Raw genomic sequence first — 15,593 nt, 5'->3', positions numbered from 1 at the left:
AATGGGGAGCAAGAAAAAGTGCACTGTTATATGTATATCAAGCCTTAATACGTTCTAGTATAGACTATGGGTGTGCCGTGTATGGTGCTGCAGCAAAATCAGAATTAAAGAAACTGGACAACATACAATCCAGAGCACTTAGAATCTGCTGTGGAGCAATAAGATCAACTCCTCTAGATGCCATCAGGGTCGAAATGGGGGAGATGCCATTAGATTTAAGAAGAGAAAAGCTTGCGCTGATGTATTGGGTTAATTTACAGGGTAGTAATAAGAGTCATCGTACACGCACAATTTTAAATGATTGTTGGGAATATAAAAAGAATGGAGGGAATAGTTTTGGTTGGAAGTATGAACAGTGGATCAAGGATTGTGGTCTGGAGAATGAAGTAATCTGTCCCAACATGCCATTAAACAGGGTATCGGTATGGAATATTCCTGAAACTATTGTTGAAATGAGATTGTTGGAAGCCCGGGAAAAAGCAGAAGAAAGATATACTAATAGTTATGAAATCAATGTTTTTATGAGAGAAAATTTTTATTCTTTTATACAGATCTATACAGATGGATCTAAAGACCCAATCAAACAAAAAGACCCAATCAAACAAAAAGTGGGCATAGGAGTGTACATTCCAAGATTTAAGACGAAAATAAGTTTAAGGTTAAGTGACAAATTGTCCGTATATTCTACAGAATTAACTGCTATAATAATAGGATTGCAGTGGGTAGAACAGATTAAGCCAAATAGGACTCCGACTGTAATTTGCTCAGATTCTTCATCAGCTCTTAAAAGTATATTGTCGACAAAAACTGATAGAGAAGATCTGCTAGTAGAAATTTATACATTACTGTACAGACTGAAAATAGAGGGTATAATCTTATACTTTTGTTGGGTACCGGCACATATTGGGATAGTAGGGAATGAAACAGCGGATAAATTAAGCTCCTTAGAGTTTGTGCTTATTTGTGTTATTACTTACTTACTGTTACTTCTATCAGGGTTGAAATGGGGGAGATGCCATTAGATTTAAGAAGAGAAAAGCTTGCGATGATGTATTGGGTAAATTTACAGGGTAGTGATAAGAATCATCGTACACACACAATTTTAAATGATTTTTGGGAATATAAAAATAATGGAGGAATTAGTTTTGGATGGAAATATGAACAGTGGGTCAAGGATTGTGGTCTGGAGAATGAAGTAATCTGTCCTAACATGCCATTAAATGGGGTATCGGTATGGAATATTCCTGAACCTATTGTTGAAATGAGATTATTGGAGGCCCGGAAAAAAAGCAGAAGAAAGATACTAATAGTTATGAAATAAATGTTTTTATGAGAGAAAATTTTTATTCTTTTATACAGATTTATACAGATGGATTTAAAGATCCAATCAAACAAAAAGTGGGCATAGGAGTGTACATTCCACGATTTAAGACGAAAATAAGTTTAAGGTTAAGTGACAAATTGTCTGTATATTCTACAGAATTAACTGCTATAATAGTAGGATTGCAATGGGTATAGAACAGATTAAGCCAAATAAGACTGTAATTTGCTCAGATTCTTTATCAGCTCTTAAAAGTATAATGTCTAAAAAAACTGACAGAGAAGACATTACAATTTTTTTTTTTGACAGCAATACAGGTTCATCACCCATGAGCGTAAGATATACAGTAGGTGGCGGTAACACTCCTAAGGAGTGAACGGCCATTAAACAAAAAGAAGAAGAAGAAGAAGAAGAAGAAGAAGAAGTAAACTTCCGGGCATGGCGGAGAAGAAAATAGCCGGTAAGTGTGCTTTCCATTTAAACTTCTGTAGCCTATCCTTAGGCTGATAAGGCAAACATAAATTAATTAATTAATCGCAATGGTTGTCAATCTGTTTCCAACCCTAAATATGCGGCAGAACATCTAAACAGTCTTGCCATGCATTGCTATTTTCTGATCATGTAAATTCAGCTGTAGTTCACATTCGGACGACTTGTCCTCCTCAGTCCGCTCGCAGGATCCCAACCAGCGGCGCGTGCTGGACAGCGCGACGCGCCAGCGCCGTTTAACCCGCCAGCTCGAGGCTCTCGAGAAAGACAACTTCCAGGACGACCCTCACGCGAGCCTCCCGCAGCTCGTCAAGCGGCTGCCGCAGTTCGATGAGAGCAACGAATCCGGTAACGAATCGAGTCGTTGTTATGCATCAGTCCCCATCTTTTTGCTCGCATTAAATCCTTCTTTGCGAACTGTAACCGACTCTGACAGTTGTGTTGTCTGTATTGTTCACGCCTGATGAATTTTGATTTTTCAAGGCAAGCGGAGGAAGAAGACGAGGGGTGATCATTTTAAACAGAGGTTCCGCAAAAACTTCCAGACTCTTCTGGAGGAGGAGGTAACGCATCTGTCACTCACTAGTACTGCGTGCTGAGAAACATCCAGAGGGAAACTCTCGCACACTTTTCTTGGGTGAATGTCATGAAACGTTAAAAACAGCATGACGCATTTAGAAAAAACAATAACATAAAAAACATAATCCTTTAAGACCATTAAAATATTATTTTTGACAGTTAAGCACAATTCTCGTTACTGTTATTCTGAAAAGGCTGTGATTTAAAGTGTAAAGTACTCATACTCATAATAGGGCTGCACAATTAATCGAAATTAAATCGCAAAGGCAATAAATCGCGATTAGGCAGAAGCTGCGATTGTCATGCGTATATTTCAGTGAAGCTCAGTTCTGTGAGCAGTAGTAAATCTCCATCCGAAGGCCAGAGACCGCTCTCAGGCTGAAAATCCAAATATGCCCCGAAGAAGAAATTCAGGAAATGCCTATCACTGCAGCTGAATAAACAGAAGATTTAACTGCTTTCATTGATTCAACGTGACTAATAAACACACGACTACGGCAATATATGGTTTATCGGAGTTCTTATTATTATCATTTATCATAATAAAGTATATCTATAATGAAATGCTAATCGACATTGCCATTATCACTGCTTAGAATACAATTAAATATTGTGTGCCTTAATTATTCTGTTTAAGAAGCTACATCATCTCACAAAGGATATATTTCAAACACTGGACTGACGATATGAAGTGAGTTTGGAGTAAAAACATGTTATTAAATGTGGTATTTTCACGTGCTCTCAGATGGAGCAGCATTTACTACACAGAGCCTTAGTTCACTGAGAACATACGCAAAGCTGTCATTATTGCGAACGATTTCGTTGATTTCATAATCCTACGATTATATCGTCTGCTATTATGAACCCGATTTTGCATAGCTTGTCAGAGAAATACGGCTCTGTGTAGTAAATGCTGCTCCACCTGAAAGCAGGTGATGGAGATTTACTACTAATCACAGAACCGGCTTTACTGTCAAAATGTGCATGACAATCGCGATTAATTGTGCAGCCCTACTCATAATTAATGTTAATACTAGGGGTGCTCCGATTGATTGGCTACCGATCACTATCGGCCGATATTCACGTTGGGATGTTTGATCGGCGGTCTCTGATCTCAAAAAACCGATCTCAAGCTGACGAGGTTTGGCACGACATGCAGCGTCACCGTCTCAGTCTCTGTCCGGCGCGGGTGAAATAATGCTTAAGGTGAGGTACTCACCTTTATATCTCTTCATTAAATAACTTATAAAATAATTTGAAAACCTTGTGTGAGACCTAATTTCACAAACAGTGTGAGTGAATCACCACGCCGCTCTCTCTCTCTCGCTCTCTCAAAATAAGCAAATGGCTTCAAATCACCACACATGGCGTCTGTCTATAATGCAGAGTTCACACTGCACGATTTTCAAACTTGTCGGATTGCCGTTGTTTTCACACTGCGTGACTATCTGGGGTAGCATTCAGTTGCTGCTGTGTTCACACTGCATGATGGATCGGCGACAGAGGGTTTCACATTGCATGACTTCACAATAGGAATAAACGCCGACAGCTCTAGAGACCAAGATACAGGGCAGCGGGAAGTTCGGGGAGGAGTTATATGAAACGTAGTTTGCGGACCAGTGTTGCCAAATCCGCGATTGCCGCCGGTTGTTTTTTATGTCAGCAGTTTGAAGCGACCCCAATAAGGTGATATTTAGGCCCTGGAATGTGAATTGTACCAGGAGAACCCCGGCAAAAAAATGTGTATTTTACCCCCCGAACGCGATTGGGCTATTTTCAGGCTAGTTTTGAGTAGTAATTGGGCGGGTTTTGTAGCGAAAACCTGGCAACCCTGCACCAGACAGAGCTGTCGGCGATTCTTCCTATTGTAAAGTCATGCAGTGTGTAACCCCCTGTCGCCGATCCATCGTGCAATGTGAACACAGCAGCAACTGAATGCTACCCCAGATAGTCACGCAGTGTGAAAACAACAGTGATGCGACGTCTTTGAAAATCGTGCAGTGTGAACTCGGCATAAGCGAGTTAAGCAGTCATTTAATATGGACTTCTTGGGCTAATTGTAGCTAGTGTTCCAATAAACCATGTTAAAACTATTCTTCTAGTATTATGCATTTATTTTTCGTTTAATATAATTTCTGAACAGAACTTTGATTTTTCAAGCATAGTGAAATAATTTAGCCGCGGAGCGGTGTTTCTGATCAGTGGAGCTGGAAATGGTGAACTCGGAGCGGAGCTGGAGCGGAGTGATTATTGAATGCTTGGAGCGCGAAGGGGAAATTGTTGCCGCTCCACTCCGCTCACATACTCTGGTTGACACAGGAATCGTCACTTGCACAATCGAGGCAGTGTCACATCGTCACTAAAGTTTATAAATTGCATTACTTTTTCATGCCCACTGCAGCGCACACACATTAAGCCAGGTTCACATTACTCCGTTTGCAGTGCGTATTTCGACTATTTTTGTCAATGGTAAGTTTGTGATAACGTAAGAAAAGTAGTTTAAATGTTTTGCCACTTGCTTGAGAAACTTAATATATAAATCTAGAATTAAATGCAAAAGTAAAAAGCTTTGAATGATGTGTTGCTTATATTTATTGTTTAAACATGTCTGTGAAAGATTATATTATTGTACTGTGTAAAAAAATAATTGCAATGCTGAAAAAGCATTTTCAGTGACAATGTTTGGATTTGAAATCAAAATAATGGAATGATTATAATGTTGGAATAAATGTTGTGTTTGTGGTAAAAGCCACGGATCAGTAGCGGACTCCTGTGTGAAAGCACAGTCGGTGCTGCTTCCCCTCTCACAAGAGACACCCAAGAAGCGGAATTCCCCCCGTTTTCAAAAATGAAATTCAGGCCCTGAATAAATGTCTAAAAATCCTGATTGAAGTATCACTATAAATAGTTATAAATGATAAAAAAGAAGGCTTTAAAAAGATCGGTATCGGCAGATACTGCTTTCAGTGATCGGCGATCGGTGATAAGCACCCCTAGTTAATACAGTAATTGGTACTACTATTAAGAAACTTTAGTTAAAAAAAGTCCTCAAAAGTAAAATGTCTGTACACAATGTAAAATATTTGTTCTAAAAATAGGCTTAAACAACATATTTCTTCTCTTTTTGGAATCCTGGATATGTTTTTTGTACCTCTTACTCACTTTTTCTCTTTCAGGACTTGAGTGTTAGTGAGGGTCCAAACTATCTGACTGCATGTGCTGAGCCCTCAAAGTTTCCTCAGCGACATTTCTGCGCAGTGTGCGGCTTCCCTTCAAACTACACTTGTGTGTCATGTGGAGCTCGCTACTGCTGTGTCCGATGTTTAGGAACACACCACGAGACCAGGTAATGCACTCGCTCACACATGTGTGGGTGGAAGGCAACCCAATTCTTAAAAGAAATACCAGATAATAGCAAACACAATTTTTTGTTACCACACACTGACACCACAAGAAAAGGTGACTAATCAAACAATTCAGCTAAAAATGAAAATTCTGTCATTGTTTACATCATGTTGTTTCCAAACCTGTATGACTTTGTTTTCTGTGGAAAAGAAGATATTTTGAAGAATGTTTTCCAAGAAGAAAGTTATGCAGGTTTAGAACAATAGGAAGGTGAGTAAATGACAACAGAATTTTCATTATCCATTTAAAGGGATAGTTCACCCAAAAAAAAAAATTCTGTCATTAATTATTCACCCTCATGTCATTCCAAACTTGTGAGAGCTTCGTTCATCTGTGGCGTGCATCGTGGTACTCTCATGAATGCGTGTCAAAGACTGACACGGAAGAGAAGAAATTGTTGAATAAAGTCGTTAATTTTTTGTTTTTCTTCAGTTCATGCACAAAAAGTATTCTCGTAGCTTCATAAAATTACAGTTGAACCACTGATGTAACATGGAGCATTTTAACAATGCCTTGAACGTGTTCGTTGAGTTGTCTATGCTGGGTCAGAAAGCTCTCCGATTTCATCAAAAATATCTTAATTTGTGTTCCTAAGATGAACGAAGGTCTTATGGGTTTGGAACGACATGAGGGTGAATAATTAATGACAGAATTTTCATTTTTGGGTGAACTATCCCTTTAAAATCAAGATGGAACGCCTTTAAAATAGATCAAATACTTAGGTGGCATATGGTAAACTAATAGGGCTAGGGTAGATGAAATAAATTGTGTTCCTTGTCTTTTCAGGTGTCTAAAGTGGACGGTATGATTTGTTCCTCCCGACTGAACTCCTATCAAAATCAAAACAAGCTTATGGATCAAACTGCACACTTACAAGTTCACGTTCCTCAGAGATATCACAGTCATTTGCCTGCACAAACATGTTGAGGTATAAACCACTAGAAGCCTTAGATCTGACTGCTAAAATAATCTGTCATCTCTGCACCTTTTTATACAACAAATAGGCTGCACTACATTTGAAATTTCACGTAATAGGCTGAAGCATATAAAGCATTTGCCAAAAAATGAGGAGCTGTTCAAGTATTGTAATAAGAGTTAATTCTGTGGCAAGCTTTAGCTTGTTCTTAAAACATAGAGAATGCCAGTGGAAAAACTGCTATTTAAATGTTTTGGAGTAAATGACCACAATTGGTAGAAAGGAAGGACTCGAATCTTATGGTTTCAAAAGTTAAAACATTTTCTTTAAAAAGCAAAATGCCTATTCAGGGATTTCTTTATCAAAATTAAAGGAACCTGCAGCAGTTACAATGGTTTTTGTATATGAAGTTTTGTAATTTAACACAAAGTATTGCTTTTGTATGTAAATATGTATTCAATTGTTTCTCTTACTGTTATACAATTTTGTTGTCTGAAACAAATAAATGACTGGAAGTGGTAAAAATGTGCTTGTTTTATGATTTGTTTTGCAAGAAGAGAGGTATTTTCAAGACTTTGCACTTTAAAATGCCACTGATGAATTTAAGGTAAAAACATCATTATACGTGTATAAATCATCCATATTTCTTATATTAAAATACTTATTAGCTTAAAATTATATTTTTCATACTTTTGAAAAATACTCTTTATACATATTTTCATTATGAGCACTAACATGTTTTACATTTCCATCACTGATAAAGGTGATAAATCCTTTCTTTTTGGATGACTAAAGTTTTTTTGTGTGTTCATTATAGCACATATACAGCTCCATAGGAAGAGAGCATCATTCTGATTTAGATCCCAAACTGCATTCATTCATTTGGTTCACTTTGTGCTTTGAGCATCATTTCGGAGAATCAAAAATCTAAACCGTTCACATGAAAACAATACAGAAATAAGTATGTTTCTGTCCCACATCATAATTCCAGCAGCTGTTTCAATAACTTTGTGCTTTCCAACATTTCTATATGAAGCGCAGCTCGTGTGTGTCGGCCAGTTCACAGCTGGTTTTGTGTCTGTGGAAAAGTTCAGACAGAGCCTTCATGTATAAACTGTGGTAATGATCCACCTGTTCCTGCGATGGACTGTCAACCTGAGGCACAGTAATGGGACGGCCCACTGAAAGAGACAAAGGTACATTGCATTCATAGTACATACCAAAAAGTGATACTTCAATCTGAAGAACAGCTCAGCAGTTCTATTCGTGTCAGTAGCATACAGATGAAAAGGGTCTCTAGCAGCAACATCTTGATTCTTTACAAAAACAATAATCATTGTTAAAATGTGATGTGAAATGCAAGTGTTTTGAACTGACCCACAGTGGTGACAGGGCGTCTGTATGGCAGAAGCAGCCAGCGCCCCCCAGTGAAGAGACATGGAGCAAAACCCGTAATCTGCTTAAAAAGAGCCTGCAGCCGTCGACCAACGCTGCCCTCGGACAGAACCACCTGTGGGAACAGCTCGTTCTCACCAAAGGAGTACACAGGAACTAGGTCAGCCCTGAGTGAACAGCAACAAGACACAGGAGATGTAGTCAAACATGTTAAAATGAGAAAAGTTTTTCATAAGTTGGCAGTTGCTGCTTATAATATGTGTGCATGTTATTACATGGTAAAGCTGAAACAGAAACTGAGACACAGACAGGATATTATGTACTTTTTAGCATTTTGAGTTAGATTATTTTTATTTATAAATAATAATAATAAGAATGTGAATATGTATATTCATTGTATTAATATTAGTATAGTAATTTGAATAATTTTAGTCATCCGGTGGCCCCCTTGGAAGTTTGCTGAGGCCCCATAGTGGGTCCCGATCCCTGGTTGAGAACCACTGGTTTAAACTAGAGGTTTATTTCAGTCAATCTTCTTGTCTTGTTCTCGTCTTTTTCTTACCCATGTTCAAGGGCCAGTCGTACAAAACCCTTCCTGTGTTTCATGACTAAAGTGTTTACTCCTGGAGTCGAGGTAAGTGATTCCTCTGCCCCACCAATGATGATGACTACAGCATTACCCACACCAGTACAGCTCAGCAAGTGATCTAAACTCTCCTTACTCACAGGCAACAGACCTGAGAATGAGAAATAGATGGAGAAACACTTCATCCTTTTCAATGTCGTCTTCTCTCTCATTGAGTCTCAATTTAACTTTCGTTTCTGACCTGCAGACAAAATATACTCTCTGAAGAGAGGAAGGCGGAAAAGTCCAGCCAGAATTGCAAGCGTGGGGCGTATTCCAGGAAAGGTTTCCGCAAATCCATTACAGTCTGTGCTGAAACACGAGAAGGCTCCCACACACATGATGCCATGGGGGTGACAACCCATGATATAGTTCTTACTGGGATTCAATTCAGTAGTCTTTACTAGCTGAAGGAATAGAAAGTCAAAGAAGGATAGAGAGAACAAAGGGGTGGGATACACAAAAAATTCAAGAGCTAAAGTCAAAGAACAACTGATGTGTTACGTCAGTTACTGGGTATAATGTTTACCTTCACAGGAAAATAGTCTCTGTAGTGTTTCCATACTTCCCAGCTTCTCACAAATTTTGTTCGTCTGCCACCTAGTGGACACAGAAAATATTAACATTTTGACAATATTTTTAATTCTATCAGACAGTGAAAGCTGTTTTAAGAATTAGGCTAAATGGAATTATCTGATCTTAGTTTAACCTGTGAATTTAGATGGATAGTTCACCCAAAAATTCTCATTTGACTGATCATTTTGACTCAACTGATCATTTTCTCACCCTCATGTCTTTCTAAACCTGTATGACTATAGTTTTCTTCTGTGGAACAGAAGAGATATTTGGAAGAATGTTGGTAACCAAACAGTTTAACTGACTATTGAAAAAAAAAAACAACACAGAGACATATCTCAGAATGCCTTACCCAAACCGGAAAAGTAAGTCATACAGGTTTGTAATGACACGAGTGAGTAAATGATTACATTATTTTCATTTTTATGGGTACTATCCATTTAACCATCTACACGTGTTTGTGTGTACTGTTAAGAATAAAAATGTGTGTTCTAATGATGAGTTGACCTCTTTCGGGTGTGTGCCAATCATAGATCTGCCATGAGAAGTAGAGTGTGGGAATGAGCCACAGAGAGGTGAACATCAAATAGATCATCAACAGCAGACAGGCCGTTCCTGCAAACACACACATTCAGAATGAGTTGTGATGTTACAGTGTCAATCTGACACACAATGGGAAGCATCATGGAAATTTCTATTCAGCACCCAAAAGTAATTTTTTCTGTGTGTGTGTGCAACAGGTCTCACCTAAAAACAGAAATGAAAACACCCATTGTAAAACACTTATATCCTCGATTAACTCCTTCCACTGAGACTTGTCCTCCTTCCCCTTTAATTCTGAAACTGAAAAAGAGAGGATAAAACTGAGAAGACGAAACAGATTAAGGTTGGTCACACATTCTTCTCATTTTTCTTGTAACTGCTGATCGCACGTAACCCCAGATGAACTGTTATTTGAGCAGGCCATCTAATTCGCTAAAATTACAGAAGCGAGTGTTAAAAAAAGATTTTGTCAAATGTCACATTTTAATATAATTGGAGATTTTGAGACAAATATTTTCAACCAGGCACAAGTATTCGAACCAATGACCTGAACCTGTGCAGACATCAGTTGTCAGATTCACTCACTGTAAATCTGTGTCATACAATGTGAAATATCTTTATTGGGCAATCTGGTTTTCACCGTTCAGCAGGCAGCAGGATCAGAAATTAACCAGGGCTCAGCACAAAAAGGCCACAGAAAGTCACTAAAATGCCCAATATATCTAAAATGTGGGGCCACAAAAATGGCCTGTAGTGAATATCTGTTTATTATCTGTTACCTAACAATCAATATGTTATATTCTGTTACAGTCCTTATGTAGTTTTGGGTTTATTGTCTCTGTAGATGCTAGCAACCTAGCTGTCTGATAACTGTAATTACTGTGAGTGATTTTGATAGCACATATGTGTAGCTAATATAAGAAGTTTTCTTTAATGAACACTGAACTTCTATAATGGATGTGAGTTTTCAGAACGATTAGCTTTGTAAAAATCGACGCGTTTCAGAAAGGCTGGGGCATAGAGGAGAAACAATAATGTACAGTATGTGGAAAATAATGTGTTTTTTTAACCTTAAACCGCATAAACACAATTCATTACACCAAATACACAAAATAATGTTCTTTTTAGCAACATCATATGACCCCTTTAAAACCATGATTACATAGACAGTAGTGAGCTGTATAATATGTATGATATGAGCTGTATGATAAGATTTTCATCTGTAATGTTGTGTCTTTTGAATAATTTGAGGGGGAAAAGTCCCCAATATTACAAAGATTAAAAATATTGCCACTTAATAATGTTTTTTTCTGACAGCAGTAGGTATAAGTGCAACTTCAGCAGTGAGCCTAGACCTACTTCTGTGACCTGTTGCACCTGGGATGTGTTCATGAACTTGAAGCAGACCCCATCCTAAACATTTTAAAAGGTTTGTTTTATTTGGAAAAACAATGTGTTTGTGTATCAATGTGGTGCCATGTTGTTCCTCAATCAGAAAATCACCTTAGATTCAAGATGCAGACTTTGGGCGTAGCCTACATAAACAGTAGATATGGTAACATACACAGTGGAAAAAAATTAGATTTAAAGAAGAATTTAAGTTTACTGTAAATGATCATAAATGTGTATTATATTCATTATTCTTATTACTTGCTTATAATTACTGTGAAAATCAGTAAAAAGTGGTAATGTGATCTTCCAGCAATTCAAATCCACAGTTGCATTTATTTTTTTAAATTGCGAAATATGTGCACTACGTCAGCATACTTACAACGTTTAGTGTTAGGACAGACCAATACAACAATTTTATTTAAACATTTAGGCCTACTGTTTAACCAGATTTACGGTGTTGTTACAGATATAAACTTTAAAACTTTTCGGTTAAAGCTAAATTTGAAATAATTTTCAAATGTGTAATAGGCTATCATTCTCCAGTCAAATCCTGTACCGTACTGAGAGATTCGTGAGAGCCTACCGTTACCTGTTTCCATTAAGTGGCCAATTTTAGTGATTCCTGTAGCGAACGATTCCTCTTCCTCACCTTCCCTTCCCTGACAGAAGCCTCTCGTTTCTTGTTTGCACTTTGATCGGTTGAATCGGTCAAACAGATAACGATTCGTTCTCTAATCGCGTCATTGTAAATGTATGCGGGCACTTTCAGGACTGGCTAGCTGGTGTTTATCTCCAACCACTTACGAATCCGCGTTCGCATGACTGACAGCCGTTTAAGTCACCCTTTTCTTTAACATGAATCGTTCGTAAACAACAAACAAATCTTCGAGTCTTTGTTGCCACGCCTAGGCAACGAAAACGCCACAAACGCCTACTCTTATGTCAGAATAAGACACAGGATCGTGAGATATCGTTTAAATACCCCTGCTGTACGGAACGGCAGCGGCGCGGTTTGGTTGAATGAACGCTCCTCGCGCGCGTGCGGACATCTGTAGGAGGGTGGAGCGAATGTGCGCGCGCGCACAACCGCTGCATTTAAAAAATGTTGCCTAGTGCTTGCCACTTATTGCTTCATGATGTTCTCAGGAAATATGTCGCTCTTTTGTAACAAGTCAACCCTGTTTTTCTATTCAAAAGATGAACCTTAGAGTTTGATGTACAATATTTTGTTATAAATAAGTCTAACCAACATCCAATATTCAATTTTGCATATCAATGATTGGCATAGCCTATATTAGTCGTCACCTTTATTTATATAGCGCTTTATACAATACAGATTGTGTCAAAGCAGCTTTACAGTGCTAAACAAGAAAAACGTGTGCCAACAATGCAAGAGGACAATAGAAAACAGTCAGTTTTTCAGTTAAAGTCAGTTCATTGCTGATTCAGTGATGACATCATCTAGCTCAGTTCAGTTCTCTTTAAATAGCGTCTATGCAATCAAGTCAACAATGTTGCCAGAAATTGTGTCCCCAACTAAGCAAGTCAAAGGTGACATTGGCAAGGAACCAAAACTCCATCTGTGATATTATGTAGGCTACGTAATAAACGAAAGAGATTTTTGTCCAGTGTAAAATCATGTTGCAGTTTTATTCAGGGGTGAAAAACGACACGTAAATTATAAATTATACTCAAGTTAAATATGAGAACTCATTTAATTGTGAAAGACAGGGTTTTTCTTGGTCTTAGAAATGGATTAAGAGACAAATAATCTTAATTGAAAATTGTAAAACAAACCTTTTTAATCTCAATTGTATCAGTGTACCTGCTGTGATAGAAACATGTATCAGCCCTGTCTCTGCAATTCTACTATGCAAATATGTGCTTCACATGATACCAAAGGTCACGGCAGGAATGAAACAGGAAATATCTATTCACAAAGCACTTAAAATAACGATTATAATAAAATAATCAATTCTTCTATAGTTAATGTTTCTCCTTTTATTTGGAGAACTGGCAATCTGCATTATGACATCGTTTTTCTTGTGGTTGCATAGTGATCAGTCACATATGGCTGCAGCTGATTGTGTCCATCCAAAAGTTACCCATGAAGCAAAGATTTGAAGCACTTTTGAGCCGAGAAACTAGCATTGTGATGAAATGTTCACCAGGTATTTTAGACCTCAATTGGTTTTATCCCGTCACATTCATGTCACAATTATGAATCAACATACAAAACTGCCAAATGTTCTTTATATTATAAATATATGATTACAACATAATCATTTCTTTAATGTGTTCATTGTCTCTATACATAACTAACTGCATGATTTGTAGCTCAGAACTTTAATTTGACAGTCACCTCTGATAACAGATCACTCTATATTTGTTAAAAAAAAGCATTTTCTGTAAAGCTGCTTTAAAACAAATTTGTGAAAAGCGCTATACAAATAAAATAAAAATGTGACTCATGAGAATGCAATGGACTAAACAAGTTAAGAAGCTGTTCAGCTAAAATTTCATAATGTCATCTTATTTTAGAAATGTAGAAGTTGTGTTAATTTGTTCAAACTAGTACATGGGTTATCTCTTTGATTTGACTTAACCCTGGTTGATGTCCATCAGAGTTTGGCAAAGTATATTTAGCCCTGGATTAACAATATAGATTATAGGATATTGATAGCCTTAATTTTAGGCTTTGCATTAAACTCATGTCTTGATAATGAATCGTTCCGTTTTGTGCATACCAGTTCAACTGATTGTGTGAAAAGAACTGGATCGAAAGAATTTGTTCACTAGTCAATGCTATAAGAGTTGCCTTTTAATGAAAATTATACATAAATTCTTATTTAAAGTGAAAGAATTGAGGAACCCATTTCATATATACCCATACAGAAATATCTCCAACCACATGAATAATTTGTATATGTTTATATACATTTACATTTACGTTCAGTCATTTAGCAGATGTTTTATCCAAAGCGACTTACAAATGAGGACAGAAGCAATCAAAACCAACAAAAGAGCAATAAAATGCAAGTGCTATGACAAGTCTCTGTTAGCCCAACACAGTACACGTAAGGTTTTATATATATATACAGTGTTGGGCAAGTTACTTCCAAAATGTAATACATTGTATATTACTAGTTACTGTCTTTTGAAAGTAATTAGTTACATTACAATATTACTGTCTCTGAATTGTAATGCGTTACACTACTTTTGAGTTACTTTTCAGTTACTTTCACCAAAATATCCACAGAAGTATTATAAAATGCCAAAATGTAGTTTATTGCTGTTCATACTACATTCAGTGGAGTGTAATGTGGTAGGTCTATATAGCATAAAATTATAAAATCATATTTAGATACCGGTATAGGTCTAAATTAATGTTACGTTTAAACGCCTAGTATATATATATATATATATATATATACACACACACACACACACACACACACACACATACAAAGAAAACAAGTAGATAGAATAGAAAAAGAATAGAAAAAGCTAGTGTTAGAGTTTTTTTAAGAAAAACAAGCAGTTGGAAAACTAATAGAGAGTGCAAGTGATAGAGGGTCAGGTGTTTTTAAAAAAAAAGAAAACAAATAGATCACATAGGATTAGAATAGAGAGTGCTAGAGTTAGAGGGTCAAATAAAGAAGGAAGAGATGTGTTTTAGCCGTTTCTTGAAAATGGCTAAGGGCTCAGCTGCTCGGATTGAGTTTGGCAGGCCATTCCACCAGGAGGGAACAGTTAATGAAAAAGTCTGTGAAAGTGATTTTGTGCCTCTTTATATAAGTTTACAAGTGTAGTTAGTGCATTGTCTTGTGTCTGTATTATTATTATCCTTGTCCATCTTATCATATTCATGTATTCACATAGACAAAAGATACAGTATATACATTTTCATGATTTACATATGAATCTGGACCTGTGATTTCACAACCCAACATCTCTTTATTCAATGAGCTGCAGGGCCTCACCAGATTAGGACCGACCAAATTTCTATGCTGTTTGAACTCAGTCATAGATTACGAGAAACAGGCTGGATTAGCTAAATGCCTATGGTGTTCACATAGATTTACTCATTACTCAGCTGATGCTGAGAGGCAACATATTCTATTTTAAGTATACCAAGTTCTTCTTTTGTGCAAAGGCAAAGTGTGATTCATTACTGATCAATGGTTATATTCTAGCTTCCTGACTATTTCTGTGATGCAATCTCATGCCGTATGCGCATGAGCTACTCCAATTAAATGTGTGATGACACAATGGCTCTCTGCCATCCTGAAGTGTGAGTACTGTTATTTTTATCCTTTGTTTTCCATGTCTTCAAGTCTCACTTCTCACAT

The 15,593-nt window shown here is 37.2% G+C and overlaps 2 protein-coding genes across 3 annotated transcripts; one reads left to right on the top strand and one right to left on the bottom strand.

Annotated features, from left to right (window-relative positions):
* Positions 1-403: 403 nt before the first annotated feature.
* znhit1 (zinc finger, HIT-type containing 1) lies at positions 404-7,100 on the top strand. Of its 2 annotated transcripts, XM_016560633.1 has the most exons (6): positions 404-416; positions 1,735-1,781; positions 1,988-2,158; positions 2,294-2,373; positions 5,566-5,735; positions 6,581-7,100. In XM_016560633.1, the coding sequence occupies exons 2-6, from the start codon at positions 1,760-1,762 to the stop codon at positions 6,600-6,602; spliced, it is 465 nt and encodes a 154-aa protein (XP_016416119.1). In that variant the 5' UTR covers positions 404-416; positions 1,735-1,759; the 3' UTR covers positions 6,603-7,100. The 2 variants fall into 2 exon arrangements, with proteins under 2 accessions (XP_016416119.1, XP_016416118.1); XM_016560632.1 differs by lacking the exon at positions 404-416 and having other exon boundaries at positions 1,631-1,781.
* Positions 7,101-7,224: 124 nt separating this feature from the next.
* LOC107746411 (diacylglycerol O-acyltransferase 2-like) lies at positions 7,225-12,283 on the bottom strand. Its single transcript, XM_016560631.1, has 8 exons — positions 11,831-12,283; positions 10,054-10,149; positions 9,814-9,921; positions 9,260-9,330; positions 8,933-9,137; positions 8,668-8,842; positions 8,088-8,272; positions 7,225-7,891 (listed from the first exon to the last, which is right to left on the bottom strand). The coding sequence occupies exons 1-8, from the start codon at positions 11,838-11,840 to the stop codon at positions 7,737-7,739; spliced, it is 1,005 nt and encodes a 334-aa protein (XP_016416117.1). The 5' UTR covers positions 11,841-12,283; the 3' UTR covers positions 7,225-7,736.
* Between the last annotated feature and the right edge of the window lie 3,310 nt (positions 12,284-15,593).

Source organism: Sinocyclocheilus rhinocerous, unplaced genomic scaffold (assembly GCF_001515625.1).
Source record: "Sinocyclocheilus rhinocerous isolate Xijiao unplaced genomic scaffold, SAMN03320098_v1.1 scaffold77, whole genome shotgun sequence".
In the NCBI taxonomy this organism is placed as follows: Eukaryota; Metazoa; Chordata; class Actinopteri; order Cypriniformes; family Cyprinidae; genus Sinocyclocheilus; species Sinocyclocheilus rhinocerous.
This window is presented reverse-complemented; position numbering and strand designations above follow the sequence as displayed.